General features: G+C 43.4%; 1 protein-coding gene across 6 annotated transcripts; it reads left to right on the top strand.

Moving 5' to 3' along the window:
- The first annotated feature begins 738 nt into the window (after positions 1 to 738).
- On the top strand, positions 739 to 25,815 carry kat6b (K(lysine) acetyltransferase 6B). Of its 6 annotated transcripts, none has more exons than XM_084937565.1 (17): positions 739 to 1,212; positions 3,504 to 4,366; positions 8,423 to 8,531; positions 10,420 to 10,535; positions 10,755 to 10,836; positions 11,338 to 11,467; positions 12,898 to 13,859; positions 14,980 to 15,101; positions 16,365 to 16,486; positions 16,617 to 16,758; positions 16,890 to 17,051; positions 17,438 to 17,531; positions 19,060 to 19,291; positions 19,553 to 19,712; positions 20,137 to 20,406; positions 21,210 to 21,501; positions 21,640 to 25,815. In XM_084937565.1, the coding sequence occupies exons 2-17, from the start codon at positions 3,749 to 3,751 to the stop codon at positions 24,450 to 24,452; spliced, it is 6,426 nt and encodes a 2,141-aa protein (XP_084793691.1). In that variant the 5' UTR covers positions 739 to 1,212; positions 3,504 to 3,748; the 3' UTR covers positions 24,453 to 25,815. The 6 variants fall into 6 exon arrangements, with proteins under 6 accessions (XP_084793691.1, XP_084793696.1, XP_084793692.1 ...); XM_084937570.1 differs by having other exon boundaries at positions 757 to 1,212; positions 12,898 to 12,953; XM_084937566.1 differs by lacking the exon at positions 739 to 1,212 and adding an exon at positions 2,610 to 2,757.

Below are 25,815 nucleotides of genomic sequence, written 5' to 3'. Positions count from 1 at the left end.
CACCTAAAAGGAAAAGTGCATTTTTATTTGCACATGTTTTGCCACAAATTATCATTAAGGAGATGCAAGCAAATGTCAAGGACTGCACGGGGAGGAAGATGGTGAGTGATCTGCAGGTCAACAGAAAACATCAAGGTCATGGAGGTAATGAGGAGAGCGTGTCTGATGAAGATGCAGCATAATGGCAAAAATGACAAGACAAGTGTTAAATGAATGCAAATCAAATTACACATCAAATGTGGCTCTTCTTCCCCCACCACCACCACCTCCTTGGTTAAAGTCTTTTTAAAGGCTTCTTGTACAGTACTGTATGTGTTCATAATCTGATGGGAAGTTACCAATTATCTCTCCCTAATTACATCCGTATTACTGCTTGAAAAATGAGCTTTCTGGCATTTCTAATGCTGCTAAAGAGTTGGTGAATGAGAGAGACGAGCGCAAATCTTTAAAAAAAAACAAAAAACTGAAAATTTAATGATCTACATTATTGCTTACAACTATTGCTCTTCCATGGGCTTGGTGAAGTTAATTAACAGATTAGGAGGGGGGGGGGGGGGTAGTGTGTAATATCCCTTGCGGCAATAGTATTGGCCAATGCAAGAAATGTGTAATATGTATATATGTATATTTAGAATAATAATAAAAAAAAGTCTGGATTTATGTGTTTGTGTTGAAATGAGCCACATCAGAGCGCATCAACTGGAAGTTTTAAATGCCCACGAGGTGCTGGCGTTAATGGGGCTGTTACGACATCAAAATGTCACGTAGCAAGCCGTGGCTAATCCACACACACACACAAACAAAACAAAAAAAACATGGAAGTGTAAAAATGTTCCTCTTGGCTCATCGCTGGACGTGTTGATGGTGAGGTGGTAGTGGTGAGAGGGGAGGAAAAAAAAAGTGAAATTGACAATATCATTGTAGGAGCGCACTAAAGGGGCGACGGTCCGCTCCACTACACTGAAGTAGGGATGTCTACAGTGGAAGAAGAAGAAGGGGGAGGGTACCACTTTGTCACAGGCTGCTATGTAGATTAACCTTTCAATTAGTTGTTATCAGGTCCTCTCCATGTCTCGGCGCAAGCTTTTCAGCCTTCGTTTCAGGACATCAAATCCCGCGAAATCGCTCGGATATGTCGCGTCGCATTTTATCCTTCGACGTTTTCCCCGATAATGAAGAGGACTATCCGAGGGGGGGGAAAAACTTGAAGAGGTAAAACTACCAGCAAATATTTACGGTAGCCTGTGCCCTCTCTCTCTCCCTCACGCTCTCCCTCTCTCGCTCCCTCTTTCTTTTCTTTCTTTTTTTTTTTTTTTTTACCTCTTTCCTACTAGTTATATGTTCATCCTTGCATGAAACTTGCCGTTAATTTGTTGTGCCTTCTCGCCCACGGCGGCGTCTGATTAGAGATCGGTTTTGTGCAGCCTATAACATCTTAACAGTGGTGGTAGTGAGTGTGTAAGGGGGGGTGGAGAAATACTGCGAAAAATCAAAAAGGAGGCTTGTGTATCATTTCCAATATATATATGTGTATAGCTTACGTGAGAAATGTGAGGTGAAGCTGAGAAATGGGGAGCACTACTTGAAGCGAAAGAACTAGCGATACATAATTGAGAAGCGGTGATGAAGGAGCCACTCTCCCGGCAGCCGTGTTAACTTGTATTCCCTACTGAACATCTTTACTCCCCCCTCCCCCCCCCCCATCCCTCTCTCCCGCCTCCAGGGCTCACTATTTGTCCTCATTGGAGATATTTGATAGTTAATGGTGATAAAGAGGTCATGCCATCGTTGCACGGCGCAACACGGGACGTTAATATAATTTTGCTGGCGGATGTGGAGCGAGCGCAAAACCTACTTTTTTTTAAAACATAACGCGTAACGGAATATATATTTATCTTTCCCCCTCTCAATTTAATAGTTTAAATGTTAAATATCGGGAGAATTACGGCTCCTCTCGGGGAAATTATGAAAAAGGGGAGGAAGATAAAGAGAGAAGGAGGCAGGGACGGAGGAGGGGGGGAGAAGGCGATAGCATGCATTTATGCCTGCAGGAGTCTTGCATATGCTACCTGGAATTATTTAAAAATAAATAAATAGAGGTATGTGTGCCACTTTAAACCAGTAGTGAGGGCCTTTGCAGGTTTTATGCAAACAAATGATAGATTTAACAAACAGCCAATTAAAGTCTAAAACGATCCAAATCACTTTCAAGTGTAACCAACTGTTTCAAGGAGGGAATCGGAGTAAAGGTGGGCCGGTGTTAAACGCTTTGTAAATGAGGTTAAATATTCGTCTCATTTAATTACAACTTAACTATTTAATGCCTGATATAGTGTATTTATAACTTAATAATAACCCCTCGCTACGTATGGAGCCGCAAGTTCAGATGTAACGCGTGCTGGAGGTGAATGATATCAATTCGTCACTGTAGGCACCTTAAGAGGCGGGTCAATTGAGTGAAGTGACAGATCATACAGCCAGTGCCGTGCCTCTTAGAGTGAGCTCATACATAAAGATTGACATGTGCTTTATCAAACCAGAAATCGGATCTTGTCTTTACAGCCAATATTGAAGTTGCTAGGGAGGGCACATTAGTGTAGGTAAGCTTTAATGAGACTCCATTGGATTGTAATCAGCGTCATGTCGGATTCATGTAAACTACAACATTGTAACAAAATGGCGACTGTTTAGGTGACATCAGTAATGCTGGCAACGCTGTCATTTATCTGCTCAACTCGGCGGAGCGCAAACTCTTCGGTGTGTTAACGTAGTTTTTTTTGTCTTACCGCCGCTTTCTTCCGTCGTCAAACGGCTCGGTGGCGACTGCGGACGTGCCCCGAAGCGCCTGTCAGCAGCTGTCAGGAAGTGAGCATTGATTATTACGTGTGTCATTAAAGCTCGCGCTGATCAGTTTCGTCGCCGCGGACGTGGAGCTGTCAAAAAAAAGTCTCGTGCGGACAACTAACGGTTAAACTTTTACGTATGATTTCCTCTTTTTGACTGTAATGTGTGTGTTTTTAGCCAGTTTGTGTGTGATATTTACGTGCAGCAGAAATAAATGTTAACTCCTAAGGTTGCCTCTGTTTTTTTCCAAATGCGAAAGGGACTCTGAAACCGAAAATGTGTTTCTTTCGAGGTGACTGTGTACACTTTCCCAGAAGTCGGTAGAAGTTTCTAGCTGCCTGTCATAGTGTGAAAACTTACTACTTTTAGAAGAAGGGAAAAAAGAGTCTCTTTTGAAATGGACATCTGGTTTGGTGTGTGGATTATAGTGTCAGACTATGGATTAAGTCACTCTGATTTCTTTAGCAGCCATGACAGCGCCTGCATCTGTTTTTATCCATCTGTTTCTCATGTTTTAGCACATCTTAAAAAGTCCTGCATTCCTCTGGCTTAGTTTTCATACCCGATGTGCCATCAGATAGTTTACAGAATGTGAATAAGGAGAAATAAAAGGTGATCTGACAATTTGTTGTTTTTTCTTTTTTCTGTTTTTCTTTTAGATTTAATCTGGAATTTTAATAAACTCAGCTCCTGGTCAGCTGGTGACTACCATTGTGGAATTTACTAGTGCCAACTTTTGTTGAAGTTCAATGTGAGATACCCGGGATTGAGAAGAAATAGTGAGTGGATGCGGTTGTGGAACATAACTTCTTGATCTTACTAAGGATGTGGATGTACCCAGTTTTCAGCAGCAGAAAGGGGGAATCTTTATGGATCTCATTTTTGTGAGGCTAATTGTTCAACCATGGTAAAACTTGCAAACCCTCTTTACACGGAGTGGATTCTTGAAGCAATACAGAAAATCAAAAGGCAAAAGCAGAGGCCCTCAGAGGAGAGAATTTGCCATGCGGTGGCAACGTCACATGGACTGGACAAGAAGACCGTCCTTGAGCAGTTGGAATTAAGTGTTCACGATGGCTCTATCCTCAAGGTTACAAATAAAGGAAGCGCCTCCTACAAGGACCCAGGACATCCCGGAAGAGTTGGATCAATCTTGCCTGCAAATGCACCTGTGCCATCAAAGGAATCTATATGGAATTCGAGCGATCTGCGCCATATTGATTGGAATAAAATGCTTAGGAGGGCCATCGAAGGCCTGGATGATACCCATGGCTCCTCGCTAAAGAACATCGAGAGGTATCTGAGGAACCAGGATGACCTCTCAGACATTGTTGATAACCCCGCTTTCCGGCAGAGGTTGCGGCTGGCCGCTAAGCGAGCAGTTAACAACGGCAGGTTGTCAAAAAATGGTCCGAGGTATAAGCTCAGCCATGGAAGCGTAGAGGGAAGGAGCTCCAGGTGTCCAAGTGCTTCCACCTTGGTCCTGTCATCTGTGACACTCCTCCCCCACGAGCGAGACCAGGTACACACACCTCGGCCTCTGCATTGTTACTCCTTCTTGATCTTACTTCAGTCATGCTGATTCATGTGTCATTCTGAGCTTTTCTTTGCCTAATGCTGCTGTTAACCCAAAAGGAGACATTCCTAAAAGTAGAAACATATTCCTGCTGTTGTTGATGTCTTATTGTTTTTGATCTTCTTGTCAAGCTCTGACATGTGCCACAGCTTTTTTTTTTTTTTGGTTATTCAGCAGTGGCATTTATTTGAAACCTTCAGCAGTTGGGAAGGTTGAAAGTTCAGGCCACCACTTAAGAGTAGGACTTTTATGATTGTGGTCTTAATCTTTGGGACTTAAAGCTGGGCAGGTCTGAAACAACGCCATCTAGAGTGCGTCCCTTTGGGATTGTGTTGCTGTTGGTCTCCATAATAAGAGAGCTTGGATAATCAGAAAGTCATGCTGACTGTGTGGTAGGCAGTCTGCTGTAGGCTTCCCACAGGTTATGTAACTCTAGCCTAATGACCTTAAAGATGTGGCTGGCGTTCTTGTGAGTTGGTGAACAAAATTATGATAGATTATTGGTAATTTGCACGTAAATGAGCATGTGTAGAGAAAGTAAGACTGAATATTCTCGCAACTGCATGCAGCTGTTATGAACTTGGTGCAAACTGAGATGCCCCAGAGAGTATGAAATAACACCATATAAACAAACTTTCGACATCCACAGGGTGGTTTATAGTTTGCAGAGATTGTGTCTTTGTTACTGGTGTTTAACAATAACACACGCTGCTGACAAATGTCTGCAAGATGACAGCACTTTTGTTCTTGCTTTGCAATTTTAAGACACTGTCAAAGAGTGGGAAGAGTGCTTGATGGAAAATGGTTTTCACTGCGTGACCTAAAGTGCAGTGTGTAGTCATCTAGTTAGTGTGTTGTCAAGGCTTTTTGCATATCATGTGTTGAGGCTTATCAAGATGAAATGCGGTCTAGTTTATGCACAAGTTATGCAGCTGAAGTAGCAAGCAGCATCAGGCTATAGAGATGTCACCCTGCTCTTCACCAGTTTCACAGTGAATAATCAGGAAGCGACACCTTGATACTGCAGCCACAACTGTGACTGTGTCTGTGGTGAGGCCAAAAGTGAAACTGAGAAGTGTTTAGAGACACAGTGTCCTGCAGTGGTTCTCATAGCTGAGGAAGGCCTGCTGTTTTCCATTTGGAACATTTCAACCTATTGCTCGCGGCCTGATGACATCACCTCGCCGGGTCCAGGTTTGCTGTTCACTTCAAAGGATGAGACAGCTCTGCCTGCTCAGTAGTTGAGTGTGTGTGCTGAGAATAAGAGATACTTTGAGGTAAAAAAGAGCAGTCTTGGTTTAGAGTTTATTAGATTCTGAAGAGACTCTGGCAGGAACAAAGGCAAGGAATGAGAGTTTTTTTCCTGCTGTGTTATGCAACCACTTGAGCTCTCTCTCGCTCTCTCTACCAGCACTGTTCTAATAGGACCCCACCCCCTCACTCAGGACAGCCTGCTCTTTTGAAGCAGCATAATTTCCTGTAATGTACTTAATTTAGAATCCCCAAGTAAATCATCAGCATCTCTTCAGCTGCGTTTCTTTCTTTCTTTATTTATTTTGCATTTTTCTCTTGTGCAGATTGCAAATTACTATTGGTTTTTAATCACCAGACACAAGAATATTCCTAATGGAAATTAATCCAGCTTCTGGATCAGCCTTCATAGCTGAGTCAGTGGAGACTGTGTTATGGAGCCTTATTAAGACTTATTATTTTAAACAACTTCACATCACTGTGCTTGGAGCATTTCATCAGCGGCGTACACAGGTTGCACATTAGCACTGTCATTATCAGTCTTTATCACTTTAGCGGAAATCATATTTATAGTTGTCTGTTAACCTATAATGAAAGTGTCACACAGTGCACTTCATGTACCTAAACAACAAGGCATAACCCAAAGTATTCCTAACACCAAGGCTCTGTTCTCAAATCCTGTTGTCTGCATCTGTCAGCAGTGATAATACAGACTTCGTTGTGATCAAGGACGACTGCTAATGTTTTTCCCCTTTTGTCTGCTTGAAGCAAGTCTCAATTCAACTTTGATGAAGCCTTAGCTGGCAGATTTTGCACAGTCGAGTTAACAAAACACAGGGCTTTAAAAGCAACAACATTTTGGAAATGACAGAAAATTAAGCAAAACATCCACAACAAGTTCTAAAAATTCAGCTTTTGCCTTTACACCAGAGATATTCATTATAACATTTTGTTATTATAGGTGACCTGTAATGGTAATTTCAGCTCTATATTTTAATTCTTGGACTGTACTACAGTAGCTTTGCGTTGTTTATGCGTTGATAATAATCTTTATTTATATTATATCGACTGTAATAAGCCATTTTCTATCTATCTTTCGCCCCCTTCACACCAGCTTTTTTCTGATTGGTTGCCCGTCAGAAGCAGAAGGTTTGAACAGCATATAAGGTTATCCACCCTCTGTGACTCTGCTCCTGATTGTTTGTTGATCTTATTGTTATTTTGTCCCTTTTGGGTACAAAAATCATTGAGATCATTATGTGCATTTGGACTGTGAAGGCAATGTTGTTTGCCCTTCTTGAACTTGATGCCTTTTGTCTGGGTGAGATGTGTTTTATTGTGAGTTATCATCACATATATCAAAAATCACCAGTTACCTCAGAGCCACAGTGTTAAATCATACAGGTGTAGCCTCATCACAAAGCTCATCACATAGATTTTTTGTGGTTTTATGTCCATAATCACAGCTGTGTGAGCAGCAGTCTGCTTCTAATGCAAGCCCACTTTCAAATATTGACCTGGCAGGTTGGAAAATAGAGTAATCATTGATGTGGCAGTAAACTGCTTCCCCTCGCCGTAGCAAGTAATTGATACAGCCAGGAACAATGACCAGATTGCCATTGCATCCTTGCTTCACTTTCCCTCTGGGGTTCATTTGGAGTGGAGTGAGGGGTTGAAGGGATGCTGCTGTTTTTGTGTTTTGTTGACGAATGGAAAAGGAAAAACAACACCTCCCCCGATTCAAATGAGGGTCAGAGGGAGGTCAGTGCCAGCAGAAATTTGAAAGATGCAAATTGGGTTATGGTCAGGATGATGATCTGCGTCATAGAAACCAGGAACTAATTATGGCCATCCCTAGAGGGCCCTCCAAGGCTCCAGTCAATTGGTGAGGCCTTAGTGTGTAAACTGATGATGAGGTGGGTTATTTACGGTCACACCCTGCGAGTGTTATTTTCCGTTAAGAACTTCCTCTCGAGCTGAGAAGGAAACCGCAGTTTGTTTGTTGCTTCTGTAAGAGGCTTTTATGTATGATCTCACATTTAAAGGGAGACTTGTGAAAGCCATACTGCAGCCATCTCAGTTAAGTCTGGTCTTGATTTCAGCCTAAGATTCATTAGACTTTGACTGGCTTTGTATGAAGTAATGACACAAAGTCTTCCCAGCTCTCGCGCTCTCTCTGAAGTCGGCCTCTCTTCATTCTGAGTGATCAATGGGGAAATCCTCTTAAACCTTGAGCTCATATTTTACTTCTTCTGAACTTAACCGTAAGCCCTTAAATGAGCGTTTGTTCTGAGACTTGCAACATTTACTGTGGATCATGGCAGTAACAATGAGAGCATGTTTTATTATTGAGGTAATTTGATTACATGCTGGTTAATCCTTTCAGACTGGAGTGCAAGCTTTAAGAATTGGATTAAGCCCTTAAACTATGATTACTAAGATCACTTACCCATTCAGATGTAATGGATAAAGGAGGTGGATCTCAGATGCAGCATATCTCTGAGGATAAGATTAATTTATTATTCATTTCTAGTCTGTGAGAACTCCACTCTTTTATTTTTTTTCCCATTCTGTGAGCTGCTTCTTCCCGCTGATATTTTCATGGGAGTTTCATTGAATCCGCACTTTTCATGTTAACCAGCAATACATGAATAGTGATCTCAAAATCTGGATCAAAGATTTCAGCGCTGCACACACAGTCTGTCAGTCTGTCCCTTAAACAGTTTGTCTTTGCTTGTGTTCCCACACCAGCTCCGGGTCGACCCCATCCCAATATGCAGTTTCTGTCTTGGAACGAAAGAGTCAAATCGGGACAAGCGGCCAGAAGAGCTGCTGTCCTGTGCAGACTGTGGGAGCAGTGGTAAGTCACCTTGTGTAACGCTTCACTTTACTGCATGTTCCCACGAGCCATAACATACTGTAAACAAGACTAAACTGCTGGTATGTTAGCTCAGAAGCAACAGTGTCAGCGTATATGTGGACATAGGTCAGAAATGTGGTTAAAATCACTGCACTGGCGTATAACATGATGTCATATTTATGCTATATGTATGAAATGTTGTGTTTGAAATGTTGTGCAAACTAAGCTAGATTTCTATCATCAGTCAAACGTTTTGCACATTTAATGGTGTTAAAATTCACAGTTTAGTATGTGCCTGTGTTTTCGTGTCACGACTCAGTAGTGCTCGATGTTTTCAAAAACATGTTCTTGCATTATTTTGGCATATTATCAGTATCCCAACAAAAACATAAACATCTTCTTTTCAGTAATGCTCCTTTGTGATACATTAACTTGTTTATTTCTCAAGTATAATAAATCCTACTTGACCTAAATTTACCATTTAAAGGCAGTGGTGTCAGTTTTGGCTGCAGAATAGTGCAGAATTACCACTTTCTGTCTGTGTGTGTGAGTGACTCTCTTTCTCCTTCTTTCTTGTCAACACTGAATACACAGCCAATCCTATTTGAATAAACTTTATTACCTGGGTGTTTGCGCTCACAGTGAGCTTTTACATTGTGGCAGGTTGATTGACCCATAGCGTGCGAGCAGGTTCTGGCCGTGGAGGAAGGCCAATTAAAATGTGTAAAGCAAGTTAACACATTGTACAAGATCAATAAAAAAAGACCCACACACACTGTGTACTCAGCTTTAAAGGGCTAACCCTCCTACCATGTTGTACCTGATACACAGAACAACTGTTGAGCAGTCAAAACCTAATGGGTAGAAGTCACGCTCCAAGAGTGTGAATATATAGACATAAATAGATTATTCGGGGGTAGGGGGGGCCATTAAGCAGACACATTGCCTGATATAAACGAATTACATCAGCAGTATTAAAGAAATGCCAACAAATTTCTGTCATCTCACAGTGTTCAACATATATTTAAGTCATCCAACCTTGGCGGTAGCAGTTTTCTGCATCGGTTAGGCAGATTTCATATTCTTTCACCATATTTTTCTCTTCCCTATAAGGGATTTATTGGAAGAACAATCTGCAAATTGAGTGGCTGGAGGGATCCAAATTACTTGCAAGCCTCAGAAGGGCAGATGCTCCAAGTGACCATTAGAATCTGAAATCACCCAAGTCATTTTCGCTCACTTCAAATTATTTTATAGAGCCACTCCAGTTATAGCAGATCAAAGATCAACCTTTCCCCGCTGCAGATTGTTGGCATTTCCTTTAGTGTTCTTTTGTTCCAGACAAAACTGCTAACCCCCCATAAAATTACCTCTGCCTAGGAGTCATTTATGTTTGAACAATTATTTTAAATGCCGTAAGGAATTGTTCTCCTGGTGACATTTTTATAGCTCAAATTTGACTAAGTAGCGTCGAGGTGGTTTTCATTAACCACTCGTAGTGTACACAAATTGTGCTCTCACTGTAAAACAGCTGTTTTACAACCATGAGAGGGAGCCGGGTGAGAGAAGAGGCAAGCTTTTACATGACTTTCATGGATCAGCTTCCATTAGAATGAGTGCTGCTACTGTTTCTGCCTCATTAAGATCAAATTATCTGTAATTAGTGGCTCAGATGTTTGATCATACTGTTTTTAGACACAACTTGTGCCAGGAGGAAAAGTGTTGTGGACATACAGGCACAGGCCCAGCATTGTTTTTTAGTGATGTAATATGTTAATGTTTAACCTGACTGTGTTGACAAATGAAAAACCTTGTCTCTGGCTCGGTGACAGCGCCAGCGGTGGTAAAATGTCCTGTGCTAATATGCATTTTTTTATTGCTCCTAAAGGACATCCATCATGTCTGAAGTTTTCCCCTGAATTAACCTCAAATGTGAAGAGATTACGGTGGCAGTGTATTGAATGCAAAACCTGCAGCTCCTGTCGAATACAGGGGAAAAACGCTGTGAGTATTACACATGCATCTTAACACACACCATTTTCAGTGTTGTTGGCTTGAAGGTAGATCCCATTTTGTGCATCCCTGAGGATTTGTTGAGATTTGTAAAGCCTCTCTTGTGCACAATTGGGCTTATTTTTCAAAAAAAGAAAGACTTTAAATGACGAGGGTGTTACATGTATGCAACTGGGACATCCTTTACACATGCCTGCTGTTCCCTTTCAGGATGAGATGCTGTTCTGCGATTCATGTGATCGGGGCTTTCACATGGAATGCTGCGATCCGCCGCTTTCAAGAATGCCAAAAGGTGAGGTGTTTATACTGTCTGGCTTCTCTGTTTTCCCTCCTCTGCTGTCAATTCAAAGCCTTTTCTTCACAGAGGGCCGTTTGGGGCTGTCACTCAGCACACAGAGAAGCAGCGGTGGCTTATTAGGAGCTTTGCATGCATATCAAATTATTCCAGCTTCCCTGGGGAGATTTGCTATCTCTGGATTACAGTACTGACCCTACATTGAGGCTTGTAATGATGGCGCACGTACTGTAGTTGGATATTTGGCAGGCAATTCATACGAGTCACATAGCTGAGCTCAACAAGCTGACGCAAAGTCTATTTTTCCAAACGGAGAACTGACCCAATGTTTTTCTTATGGATTTTCGCTTTGTGCTGAGTAATTGATTGTCATTGTGAGCTGGTGGGAATCTCGCCAGCTCTTCCTATTAAAGGAAATGTTTCAAATGAATGTACTGTATGTCCTCTGAATTGATGAACCCACCCAAACTGTACTCTCTCTGTTTGGACACCCTCCAGGAACCTGGATCTGCCAAGTCTGCAGGCCGAAGGAGAACGGGAAGAAACTGCTGCACAAGAAAGCCGATCAGATCAAACGTCGATATGCAAAGCCAATCGGAAGGCCCAGAAATAAGCTCAAACAAAGAATGTAAGTGTGCTGTAATCTAACTAACAGCAGTTACGTTATACTCAAGGTTAATTGTTTGGTGTAATAATAGTGCATCTGCTGGTAAGATCTCAATACATGGCAACATTTCTGTAGAGAAGTCAAATTGCCATTTTTATAGTAAACGATCCATGGTCCATTGCAAACATGCATGCATTACAGTTTATAGCTTGACTCTGGTTTAAGTTCCTGACCTGATTAACTATAAATTTAAACATAAGCTATAATACATTTAGCCTCCACAGAGAATAAGAACACCCAAAAATGGAAAACAAATACAGATCACTTCTATGCATTACATAGAATTAATATTGGTAAATTCACGTGTAAACAGCACTTAAGTGTTGTTATTGGATAAAGGAGATCCGTAGACTTTATATATAGCTTTTATAAAAGATGGACGTTGCTACCAAGTCTTGTTTTTCTAATAGCCAGCGGGAGGAGACTCGTCTACTCAAAAATGACCTTTCTGCACCCTTGTTCTGTGACCTCTGGAACCACTTTCCTAATGAATTTGTGGTTTCTGTCATACTAAGTACAACATAGTTGAAGTTATTTTTGTAAATAATGCTCGTGATTAGTGTCAAAAAGGAGAACAAACCTGAGTATGCTTTAAGGTAGGGCTACCTTAGAACTGATGGCTCACTTCCCCTGTGAGCGTCTGCTCACAGTGATGCCTGACATGTGTGTGGCTACTTCCATCTTTTTAAACAGTCTATAGCTGGACGGTGTGTTCGCTCTGGGCTGTAGCAAGCCCCTTAAAACTACAGAAGGTTTAGTATTTTCACTCTCTTGTGTATTCAGGCAAGATGTGCAGCTGTATTTTATATCTTGATTTGAAAATATACCTTGATATAAAAGTGTTTAAAAAAGTGAATGTAAGATGATTTGTGCAGCCCCTCTATCATTACAATATTTATATTTAAATGCGATTTTCAGTCAGTAGCAGTGCTAATAATAGTTTGAATGCCCTTTATTGATGCCACGTGGGGGCATTTCTGCTGTATGTTACAGCAACAACAGTAACAGTTAAATTATATAGATGGTTATACAGGTTATAATTATATTGACAGACATTTTTATGTGTGAAAATGAATAGATGTCCACAACTTAAATCATGCTGTGAGCATTTTATTCATCCTGTGCCTGGGAATATGAGCTCCTGGTGTCAGGGTAGAGAAAACAAACATTATTGTGTCTAACTAAGAATCTCACAGATAACTCTGAACAGGAAATATGAAGCAAGACTTTAGGCTTTGTATAAATATTACTGTTAACGACATTACATTTCTGAGAATGATTTGTGCCTCAAAACTTTAATGACATAATTACACGTCTGAGTTGATGTTTTTGGTTACATTCATGTGTCAGCAGTGAGATCTACATTTACTTTGCTGTTCTTGTCCCGGCAGGTCTGTAACCAGTGGTGACGGCTCCATGGTAGCACTGGGAGGAAGGGGGTCACCTGGTAGGGGTCAAAAGATTACCGTCTGTTCCACACCTTCATCTGGTCATGCTGCATCTGTGAAGGACGCCCGAGACAGATTTGCTGTTGCAGACCCTTGTTGTGCGGTCGACGCCACCCAATTCACCACTTCCACTCCCTCCACCACTCCCCTCCTCACGCCCACCTCCACCCCAGCTACACTCACTGTTAACAAGAAAATTAAAGGGCTTATCGATGGGCTTTCCAAATTCTTTACTCCTTCCCCCGTGGGCCGTCACACGCGAGCTGTAGCCATAGAGTCGCCCGCCAAACAGTTAAGCTCTAGAGAAAAGGGTCCGCCCAAACTGTCCAAGCCACCAGAGCCGTTTGCCTTTGCTGCTGATGCCTCTCAAAAGATAACCCCCTCATCCTCTGCACTTCCTCCTGCTTCCACATTCCCCGGACTTAGCCCCCCCTCGCAGGTGTCCAGCAGCTCCACTTCTGCTAACTCTCCCCAGAGCTCTTCCAGCCAGTCTAGTGTTCCTTCCCTGAGTAGTCTCTGCAATAGCAGCCAACTTAAGGGACTTTTTGACGGACTCTCTCACATTTTTACTACTCAGGGACAGTCACGGAAAAAGCGACTACCTTCCTATGCGCCACCTAAGCCCCTGCCCCATAAGCAGTACTCCCCCCATACATCCAAAACGGGGCCCCAGCGCCTTGGAAAGAGCGAGTTTAATAAAAATAGGTTAGACTCCACAACTGCTGGGCCAGGCCGACCCAGAGGACACCCGTTTAAGATGGTCAGTCATTTCAAACGTAACCCTTTCTTTAAAAAGCGCAGGACACTAGGCAGGCTGAGGTATAAAGGGAGCCCTCAGAAGGGAGCCCTCTCACCAGGAAAGGGAGACTTGACTGACGGAAGAATTAAGCCTGAGAATAATCATGGTAAGCAAGGCTCGAAATTCCAACCAAGACCTGCGTCTCCACACCTCTAAGCTTCTTCTTTATTTTTTACTTTCATTTTTTAAAAGCTTGATACTCGCAGTTATTTTTTTCCAGACTAGAGCTTATCTTTTCTTTGAGAAGGCACCCTCAGCACTCTAACAGACTACTAATCTTCCTCCTAATTTAAATTCTTTTAGTTTATTAACACAATTTCGTTGCGTTTTGACTTGACTGCGGAGTATACGTGGCTTCCATCCTCTCGCCCGTTGGCTTTTGTCATAGTGCATGGCCCACTAACTCCCTCATGTTGCTCCTTGCTCTGTCTTCGACCGTCTGCAGTAGTGCGCCCATTGTGATCACTACCTAGTAGAGACTGTAGTCCCATCGCCCTCTTCCTCATCCCACCCTCACTCTTGAAATCACTGTCTCCTCTCAACCTCACTTCCAGCGGTCATTATGAACCAGTGATTCACCCACCCAAGCTGACTCAGAGCTGACACGATGATTATGGCCTAAGTGCAGTAACCCTTACATTTCACTGTCTTCAGGAGTGAAGTCACAGCTTAAAAAAAAAAAAGAAAGACATGTAGGGGAAAAAAACCAAACGGATGTATGTTTCAAGAAGTTCTAAACAATATCCCGCACAAACACTCGTTACTCCTCCAGCACATTTCCATAAATATGTTAATGATGCATCACTTCCACTTGTAATGGGTTTTTGTTTTGGTGGTTAAGTCATGGTGTTGATGTCTTTCATAAAATTACTGCCTGCTTTCCAGCATCAGTTGCTTTTCATGTCGACACTCGCTCCCTTCACTGCATCTGCTTCTTAATTCATGGGAAACTGTCTTGGTGGATGACTAAGCACATGAAAGCGGTTACGCAATTAGAGTGATTTAGTTTCACTTCATTACATTAAGGATTTTCATATAAACATGCAAAGATGATACATTATGAAATTCCTCTGAGACACAGCCTCAAACAGGCTCAGCAGCAGTGCTCACAGTATAAGCACATTTGCATAGAATGCATTTATGAGATTATTCCACGGCTGCTTCAAACGGGGCGCTGTTGATGTGCCGCCTGATGTGTTGATGTCGTGCTATTGTTCCTCTAACAGGCCACAATGGGGAGCTGCACGTGAAGCAGGAGACCCAGGCAGACTTTGCGGCCATGTCCAGAGACCACGTCACAGAGGAGGACATCGAGACCTTCACACGAATCCAGGAACTCGCTGCTCAGGTAGGAAAACGCTATAAATCTTTTGCTCATTTTACGTGCTTACAAGAAAACTGAAAGGAGAACCAAAGTGGGATTATATACACAAAGAAGGTCTTTCAGTGATAATATGTCATGTCAGTTTTATTCAGCTCTCTTGAGTATATTGTAATATAAATGAAGCCAACTTCTAATCCAATTGTGTTCATTGCCTAATTAGTAAACTCTTGCCAATAAAAAAGCTAAATACAAGCCAAGAATACATGAAACAATAACCCATGTAAAAGAAAGTCTTCTTTCTGACTTTTTTGTGTAATGTTGCACTTCTTGGAGGTGAACATTTGTCAGCATTTTTAGACTAACACTTCAGACATACAAGCCTAGAGACCCCCCGGAAAAGTGTATTTCCCGACCGGTTTGGGAGTTATTAATTAAGGTTGCTGGCAGTGTCCATATGAAATCGGTTGCAAAGAGGGTGCTGGACCAAAGGCTCCTTGCATGTTTTGGTTGCTAGCAGGTTGCCCATAGTTTGCATGGAAGAAAGGGACTTGTCTACCCTTCACTTTCCGAGTTGTAAGGAAACTTGTGCAATGCTAACTGGAGAATGTTCACCCTAAAAACTGCACCTTTTGAAATGTGTTGGCTGTAACAGTAAAACACCACTGTAGGCCCGTGCAGCAGGGCATAACTGAGCAGGCTAACAAAACATTCGTATAGGTTAAATTCTCCGCCTTCTTCAGACTGTTTATCTTTGACTGAGGGTACAATTTGGCCTCAGTCAAACTGTTTGTCTTTCCACAGAACATTTTGTTTTTCTAAGACCCTGAAGCATGACTCTGGAGTTTCACTCTTAATTTAAACAGATAGATATACTATACGTCTGGAATGCATGGGTCTTAATAAGCAAAAAAGCTTATTTCACTAATACTTACGAATTTAAAAGGTCCTAACTTTGGTTAAAAAGATCAAGGGCTCAAATATAACTTAGTTTGTTTATAGACTCAGAAAACCATATAGACATCAGAGAATATGCAGAAATGCTGAGTAAAAATAGTCATTTGAAAAAAAAAGAAACGGAAACCACTGGCTCAGTCGGTAACTGGGGTGTCAGCATGGTAAAGCTTATCTTATTTGTGCGACTGATTTTGGGCAGATGTATCTTTCATTTCTCACGAGAACCATGAACCACAATCTCGTCTCGACAGAGTTCTTGACAAGAGGAACTGTAATGCTGAATTATCTGGGTCACTATATTTATCAGTGTGTCTTTGTTAAATCTTTTTACAGAGAACCGGATCTCGTTCATCACTGATGAACACAGACTCCGTTCGATGCCCCGCTGTCATTGAATTTGGGAAGTATGAGATCCAGACCTGGTACTCATCACCTTACCCACCTGAATATTCAAGGTAAGTAGTATTTTTTGCACCAGATAATGCCAATTTCTTTTGTTGCTAGTGACGAGTTTATTTCAGTGTCCTGTTATAAAGCCTCTCATGCTGAAATACAAACCTCAGCTCTCGTTTTTGTCTTCACCAGATTACAAAAGCTTTATATATGCGAGTTCTGTCTGAAGTACATGAGAAGCAAAAACATCCTCCAGAGACACACAAAGAAGTGTGGCTGGTTCCACCCGCCAGCCAATGAAATCTACAGGAAGGACAACCTCTCTGTATTTGAGGTCAGCTTCCCTTTACAGCAATAAAGCAATAACTGTATGCTGCATGAGATCCCACTGAATGGGCTCTGGGAGGGTGGGGGAATGGGAACTGTTTGAACAGTGTCCTCTTGCTCTTTTTATTCCGTGTTTAGGTTGATGGAAATGTCAGCAAACTATTCTGCCAAAACCTCTGCCTGTTAGCCAAGCTTTTCCTGGATCACAAGACCTTGTATTATGATGTGGAGCCTTTCCTCTTCTACATACTTACAAAGAATGATGAGAAAGGCTGTCATCTTGTGGGCTATTTCTCCAAGGTAAGAATTACAGAGTGATTTTATGGGAAATGAAGGAATACCTCACATCATTTGTGAATGCTGATACTGAGACCTCACGGTAGTTTGTCTATTTAGTGATGTGGATTTAACTTCCTCACAGTGGTTCAAATGTGGGGAAATTTTCTGCTTTCTCAGTTTTAGATGACCGTAAATTGATCGTCTTGGAATATCTAATGTTATAAAAAATCTAATGTCAGTTGCAGCCGTAATTCTCACACAGCGATACTTTTTAGTGAAACATCTCGGTTTGTGTATTTGATGTGCATGTGCATGTGCACAGCTTTAGACAAGGACAATGGCAGGTGCAGTAAATTGCCAGCTTCAGCAGAGCTCTGACATACTTGATCTGTTTCTCCTTCCCCCAGGAAAAGCTTTGCCAGCAGAAGTACAATGTCTCCTGCATAATGATCATGCCTCAGTACCAAAGGCAAGGATTTGGAAGGTTCCTTATTGATTTCAGTAAGTTCCTTAATGCCTTTTTAGACCACCACACTTGGTTTTTATTATTGGTCTTTACAAACAGTTTCAGATTAAAGGCAGAGTTTTGTAGCTTATGGCAAGGTGCTGTTATTTTGTTAAGGCTTTTCAAGGGGGTCTAATCAAGAGCATTCATGTACAGTGCTTAGGCAATCACAGAAGATTAGGAGTGGGAAACATAACATTCTGGCTGCAGTATTAATTTGATGGCCAGTAGTTTTCACCTAAGCATTGCCTGAAGAGCCCCCCCCCCCCCCCCCCCCCCCCCCCCACACACACACACACACACACACCAAATTCTCTCTCCTTGACTTCTGATGAGCCGTGGATGCTGGTTTTTTGTTTTAAGTCTAGTAAATGCAACACATACAATATTCAAAGCCCACAGTCCACTTATGAAAACAGTTGCTGCCTTGAGTGGATTTTTGTGTTTAGGCAGGCATTTTTTTTTGTCATTATAGGCATTTTATTATTTTTCAAGGGTTGTCTCCGTGCCGACCGTGGAAGACAAGGAAAAAAAGGAGCGAGTGCAGGGGTGGGCAGGCGGTAATGGAGCATTTGATTTCCTGTTCACTTTGGGAACCATTGAGACAGAGATGCGAGAGGATCTGTGATATTGAGAGTGTGCTGATAACAAAGACAGGGATTAAGGGAGATTGAACACAGCTGAGTTCTGAGCTCTTTGAAGGCTTTATTGGAAAATGTAGCTTTGGAGCTGGAAGTTGTTTAGATTAAGATTTTCTGTTATATTGGATTGTATTAGAGGAACACTTTGTCTCAGGTAGCTCTCACAGCAGAGCATTAGTGTTTGTAAAGCGTTCTCTTTCAAATCATAATTCACAGGTCTCAGAGTAGCGCTTTTGTTTTGCTTTATTAATGATAATATACTTGTGAAATGACACAAAATGAAAAATTACTTTTTCACTTAACTTATTGGAATATTCATCTCTAAGTGTATTTATCACAAGCTGCTGTTCTTAGCTTTAGTAATGAATATTGTCATGATTACTGGAATATTATGTGTTCCCTGTTTTGTGATTAGATTAGCTTGTTTGGTTCTCAGTAGTGGGTGCACATTAAAAGGCATTAATTAATTTCATGCCGCTCATAATGGATGACCCTTGACAGGGCTGCTATAAAACTAATTACACACAGATCCATATTAGTATTTTTTCCTTGTGCGTTATCTCTCCTAAGTGCAGTCTCCTGTGAGCAATGACATCCAGCTGCTTCTCTGTTTCGCTCTGTCGCTTTGTTTCCTCTTTCAACCTCCTTTGTTGCCCTTGCTGGCATGTGTCATACCTTCTGACGGAGGTTGAAGGAGTGGAAAGCTTCTCTCCCTTTTACACTATTTGAAGGTGAATCCCAACTAGGGTTTGGCGTCATATCTTTACATGAATACAGAGGGAAGGGGGGAGGCGCAGGGATTGGATTACAATCCGAAATAACCCAGCCGCTGCCCGCAGCTCGACTAAAGCATTTTGTTTTTGTTTGAATCGTGTCTTTTTAGGTTACCTTCTCACCAGGCAAGAAGGACAAGCTGGATCCCCAGAGAAGCCGCTGTCAGATCTGGGTCGCTTATCCTACCTGGCATATTGGAAAAGTGTCATACTGGAGCACCTTTATAAGCACCCAGATAAACACATCAGTGTTAAAGGAATAAGCAGGGCCACTGGGATGTGTCCACATGACATCGCCGCTACTCTCCAGCAGCTTGGCATGATTGACAGACAGGATGGCAGGTCAGTTTCAGAGCCACAGTCTCCTTCAGCTTGCGCTGCCGCTGCTGCTTCTGCTGTCTGACTTATCCAGGCCAGCGGGTATTTTTAACAGCATATCCATTAATGCCGCCGAATATTGACAGAAGTAAGTCAGGTTAAGCACCCCCAAGGACACGAAGCACCTGCTGCCCCAATGAGCGCTACTTTAACGCTCGTATTTAACCACACTTCACCCTCTGTTACCTTTTGTTAGAGTAATGTGCTTTCCTCTTCGCAAAATAGGATCGTGCTGATCAGAAGGGAACGACTGATTCAGCGACACATGGAGAAGCTCAGGGCGAACCCACGTCAGATCGAGGTGGATCCAGACGCCCTGCGTTGGACACCTTCCACCACTCTGAACGCTGTCCTGTCTGAGGAGGAGAGGGAAGCAGAGATGGATGTAGGTTCCTTTGTTCAAGAAACACTAGTTATTTGTTTCTGCTTGCCTGCAATGCTGTTAGTAAATGTTTGTTTGATTAGCTTGGGAGTTCAAATAGAGGCCATTAATGGGAAAGGCATTCTCACTGTCAGCAGGCATCTAATGTTGTGCAAAATTGCTCTAAATCAGTTCACTGCATAATTGATAGTACTGAATATTCCATGAAATGCAATCTTTCCACGGTCGCTTAACAGGAACGTTTCCTTCATGACGGGCAGACATCCAATCATGACGCTGCTCTTATTATCAGGAGAAACCTGCAGTGATTCATTTGTCATGATGTTAATTCCAATCTCTTGCTTTCCCATTAGCGTCGTTGCTCAGATGTTGGATCCGTGCGTGCGCCTTTCCCGGAGATAATGCATCTTGTCTGTTTAATTACCAGGCTGAGCGGCTGAAGGAGCAGGCCAGTTGCTGGGAGAAGGAGGAGAGAGAGGGCTACATGATGACTCACAGTAGTAGGCAACCTCTCACGAAGGTCCACTGTAAGGTTCCCTACAGGACCTACGAACGAAGGCCCGCACCGCCCTGGACCAGGCGCATCCAGCTGACTGAGGAAGTGAGCGATGAGGAAGCTGACGACGATGACGACGACTCAGATGGCTCACCACCCATCTTGACAAAAGCCCATGCAATGCTTGCAGCCAAGAGAAAGGTGACTGTCAGTGTTTGTGTGTGCCACTGTGGAGTTTGCTTCTAGGACAAAGTGGGATTGAGTGTATGTCTAGATGTTTTCCTTCATTAAAGAGCATGTTGTGGTTGAGATGGAAAGGTTTGATAAATATTCATGAATTCGGTGTAGGGTTCAGTGGCTTCCTCCTGTCATCTCGAGCCTCCCTGTGTGCCTGCAGCTGTAGATAATAGATTGTGTTTTCACTGCTGGTGTCGAGACTGTGCAGGCTAAACCTTGTACTATTGTCAGTGGTCATGGTTAATTTACTGCCCTCCTCTGTGCTCCTCACATCTGTTCCGTCTATATGGCACTGCCCCCTTGTGCTGGAGATAATATTACAACTGGCTGCATGATGTCAGGGGAGACCTTTTCAACTAAAACACTATGGAAACCAGAAAAGAACGACAGTGGTTGATGGGGTTTATTTGGTGCATTAGTTACTGTATTCATTTCACATTTTTCTTATGAAGGATTTTGGAGGGAAGAGCGGTTACAGTCTGAGGCAGTCGGTGGGAAACAACTGGAGAATGTAAAATATAGACTGTGGTTTCTGCTTACTCTGCCTTTCTCATTTGTGGGTTTCCACACCAGCCTGCATTGCTCAAACATTTAGTCTTGCGCTGTGGTTTTAACATTTTGCATTTAGCACAGAATCCTGTATGGATTTAAAAGCTGTACCATCATGGAGGTCATCCACATACTGCCCCACTTTCCAGCATTAACAAAAACCAATCTGCTTTGATTGAGGTTTGTTTTCATTGGTTCTTCTCATGTTTGTATTTCAGAGAACCCTGGTTCTGAAGAAGAGAGGGCGTAAAAGAAAGCGGATAAACAGCAGCGTAACGACAGAAACCATCTCAGAGACGACAGAGGTGCTGAACGAGCCATTCGACAACTCGGAGGATGAGCGTCCCATGCCCCTTCTGGAGCGCACTTTTAGAGTCGGTGAGATGGATGAAGAAGATGAGGAGGAGGCACACAAGGACAAGACACCAGCTGCACCGATAAAACGACGAAGAGGTCGCCCAAGGCTGGAGAAAAATGCCCAAAAAGACAATCTCGAACACTGGAATGAAGGTACTTGAGCTGTGATTGCTGTTTACAAAAAAACAAAAAACAACGAAACTTTATATTTCTTATGTTATTTCTCTTCACTTCTTTTTTTCTTGAATGTCATGGCAAACCAGTAAAGTGTTGCATTGTTTTGATCTGTAGGGGCTGATCTTCTCTCTAAGAGACCCAGCAAACCCCGTCCAGTGAAACGGAAGAAAGGCTGGCCCAAAGGAGTGAAACGTGGACCTCCTAAATGGAAGCTAAAGAACGAAAGAAAGATGGGCTTTAAGCTGAACCTCTACACACCCCCTGAAACTCCAATGGAGGCAGAGCAGCACCACATTCATACTGAGGAAGCAAAGGATGGGCCGCACCAGGATGGCGTCCATGTCGATGAGGGCAGCAAGGCAGGCAGATGCTCGGCAAGTCCCAATATAATGCTGGACAGGTTCCCCTCTGAGCCCCCAAGTCCTGCTGACCATGGCTCCCACAAGTCGAGCTCTCCAGAAGCATCACCGGTAGCTTCTCTGGTGTGCTCCCCAGCTGCCTCTCCTGGCGCAGTGTCCCCAAGGCAAGTTGATGCAACTGATTCACCAGAACCACCTGAAGATGACCAGCAGGAGGTCCAACATGAGCAGAAATCCCCAGCCAAAGATGTAGTGCACAGCACAGAGGGTGCTGTATCGCTAGAGAATGAGAATGAGGAAGATGAGGAGGAGGGCGAGCAAAGAGCCCAAATAGAGGATCAGGATGCAGACGATGAAGATGACCGCCACAGCAAGACAGCAGGGCCAGAGAATAATGCAGAAGACCTGGAAGAGAGTTCGAAAGACTTACCCAAATGCACGCCAACTTTTTTAGATGCAAAAGAAGACAATGACTCTGAGTTGAGTCAGCAGGTTTCTACAGTACTCTGTAGTGAAGCGGAACCAGCTACTGCTACAGAAAGCATCCAGGATAGTGCGCCGGCAGAACCATCAGAAGCAACACCGGCACCTGAAGCAGCAGCAGTCACTTCAAAAGCAGCTGTAGACTCTGATAATCCTGCAGACTCTGAGTCAGAGGAAGAGAGTTTGCATAGTCCTTGTCCAGAACACCACCTGCCTCTTCCGCCTGCAGAGAGGCCAATACTCAATCCCATGCTGAGGGAGGATCCCCCAGTCTGCACAGAGATTGACTCAGAGACAGCCCAAGCTGTTCAGTCCCTGACGCAGGAGACCGAGCGGGAGAATGTTTTCCAGGACTGCGTGGAGAGCCAGGAGCCCTGCAGGAACCTGCAAACGTATGCCCATGTGAGCCAGAGCCCCCAGATCACCTCGCTGGACGACTGTCCTCAGTCAGATCACAGCAGCCCCCTTTCCTCTGCGCACTCCCATCCCAGCCAATCAGTACGCTCAGTTAACAGCCCAGCTGTCTCCATCCTGGACAGTGGCTACACGCAGATCAGCCCTGACCACAGTGCCATCTCAGTGCCGTCGCTCCATAATATGGAGACAAGTCCCATGATGGATGTACCGTCGGTGTCGGATCACTCGCAGCAGGTGGTGGACAGTGGCTTCAGCGATCTGGGCAGCATTGAGAGTACGACAGAGAACTACGAGAACCCCAGCAGCTACGACTCCACCATGGGCCAGAACAGCTGCTCATACGGCAGCATCCCCCCTAGCGGCCTGCCCCAGAGCAGCTGCGCCGTGAGCCAACAAATGGCTGCCGTTAACCCCGGCAGCTGCGGGATGATCCAGCAGAACAGCCTGAGCTCACCGCCGCACTGCAACGTCAAGTCACCGCAGGGCTGCGTCGTGGTTGAGAGGCCTCCGAGCAACAGCCAGCACAACCAGCACAGTCAACACAGCCAGCGCAGCCAACACAATCAACACACCTCCCACAGCAGGCACGGCCCACACAATCAGCACACCCAACACAATCAACACGGTCCACACAATCAGCTTACCCAGCACACTCAACACAATCCCCACAACCAGCATAGCCACCACCACAATCATCACCTGCAGCACAATCAGCTCAGCCAGCACAATCCGCATGCTCAGCATAGCCTTCACAATCAGCACGGTCAGCACAGCCAGCAGCAGTCTATGACTCAGTGCGCCATACCCACCAATTTCGCCACCACCATGCAGCTGGCAGACATCCCTGAATCTGGCAACCCAAACTTTGCCCTCTATGAGAGGATCAACCACCAGGGGGAGTATGGCAGCGGGCACTATTCTCAGTCCTCTGGCCTTAGTCTCGCCAAATTGCAGCAATTTACCAACACATTCATAGAGCACCCTCACTCGCTGCCTTTCAACCACTCGGCCTCACACCCCATCACATCATACGCCAACACCCCCTCATTATCATCGCAGCACTCTAGCCTGGTATCCTTGTCCCAGACGCCACATCGAGTCCCCAACCCACAGGTGCAGGCCACCGTGACCCCATCCCCGAATCTCAGCTCACCGCCACCCATGATGCTACAGCGCAACATGGGTATCCCGCACTCGCAGCGGATCCAGCCTCAGATGGCCTCCAAAAATCACATCTCTGCACGCTCCAAGTCGGCCTCGCTGTCGCACCACCAGCAGCAGATGTACCCCCGGCCGCCACAGGCTGTCGCCATGCAGGCGCCATCCAGGACGCTGGCCGCCATGCCACGCATGAACATGAGCATGAACATCATGCCGGCACCAGCCTACAACGTCAACTCCATGAACATGCCCTCCCTCAACGCCATGAACGGCTACAGCATGAGCCAGCCCATGATGAACAGTGGCTACCATGGCAACCATGCCTATATGAACCAGTCACCCCAGTACTCTATGCAGATGGGCATGATGGGAACACAGCCATACCCCCAGCAGCCCATGCAGGCTCCACCACATGGCAACATGGTGTACACTCCAGCTGGGCACCATGGCTACATGGACACAGGCATATCCAAGCAGTCCCTGAAAGGGCCTTTCATCAGGCGGTAACTGTCCGCAGGACTGAGCTGCTTCTCCTCGTGTGCATTTTGCTGTTAAAAGATGCACTGATTTGGCCTTTTCCCTTTTTTCTTTATTTCTTTTTGTGTGTGTGTGTGTGTATGTATTCATTTTTCCTTTTTTTTTGTTTTCTTGTTGTTGTTATTGTTAATGACTTATTAAAAAAACCAGCAGAAGCAGCAGCACTTGGAAAGAATGCAAAAAATTTCATCAGTGAGTAAACTTTGAAGTTAATGTTTGAAAAGTATTTTTTGTTCCTCCAGATGGGAAGCCTTACATCATTATGATGAAAATCTATTTAATTAGTGTTAGTGTCTCTGATGTGTCTTTAGACCAGGCGGGTTCAGAGCTCACAGGTAGAGATTTCATCAGTGGTCTTGTGTAGCAGCCTCAAATGAAGCCATTTAACGTGCCTGCTACAGGTGGAGATAGTGGCTGTTTGAACCTGTTCAGTGTACCTGTCTAACAGTGCTGACAGTTAGTTTGTACTATACTCATGCCTTTGTATATTTAAATTATTGTACTTATTTTGTAAAGTGACAACTAGCATGCTTCAGTCTCTGTTAGTGACAGTGCATTGAGTAGTACTGTACAAGTGTTGTGCTTAATAGCAAGCCATTTTAAAAATATCTGGCCTTTACTAGGTTTCCCTCTACGGGGAGAAAGATGAAAAACTATATTTTGTTAATTCTAATAATGTAAAAAAAAAAATATGTAAACTTAGTCTTGTTTTCTGTTTGGTTTGAGAGGTTTTATTGCTATGTATGTATAATTCTGAAGTCTTTTGTAACAGATCTCCTTGAGGCAGCTTTCTGTTTAATAAAGCAGACTGATTTCTGTCAAAGTAACAAAGCATATCTCAGTGTTTTTACCCTGAAAAATTCTAAAACATTTCGAAATGTCCAGAAGTGTGGCAGAATTTAAAAAAAAAAAGAACTAAATGATTATAATGATGAATAACAATAAAGAAAATATAAATTTAGTCCAAAGTCGATATTTTACATAATGCCTTTAAAGCTACGTTTTCATTCCATCTGTAGATTTGTTTTCTATCTTTATAAAATGTTGGATTTATATTTTACCGAAGTGTAGAAGAATAGATCCTGTGAATAGACCAAACTAAGCTAATGGATTGCATGTAAAACGCAACTTGTACTTGTGTTTTTGTTTATATTGCTCTTTTGTAATCTTTCTACCTGTACAGAGTTGCTGGTAAGAACGGGGGGAAATACCTGGCTATGTGCACACAAATCGGACAGAATGACATTCTTGTATTTATGACTTTTCTCCTTTTTGTCAGTCACTTAAAATGCTGTACATTTTAGCATAAGAATAAATTATGATTGACCATGTA

Source organism: Perissodus microlepis, chromosome 8 (genome assembly GCF_051167445.1).
Source record: "Perissodus microlepis isolate ML-2025 ecotype Zambia chromosome 8, ASM5116744v1, whole genome shotgun sequence".
Classification (NCBI taxonomy): Eukaryota; Metazoa; Chordata; class Actinopteri; order Cichliformes; family Cichlidae; genus Perissodus; species Perissodus microlepis.
This window is presented reverse-complemented; position numbering and strand designations above follow the sequence as displayed.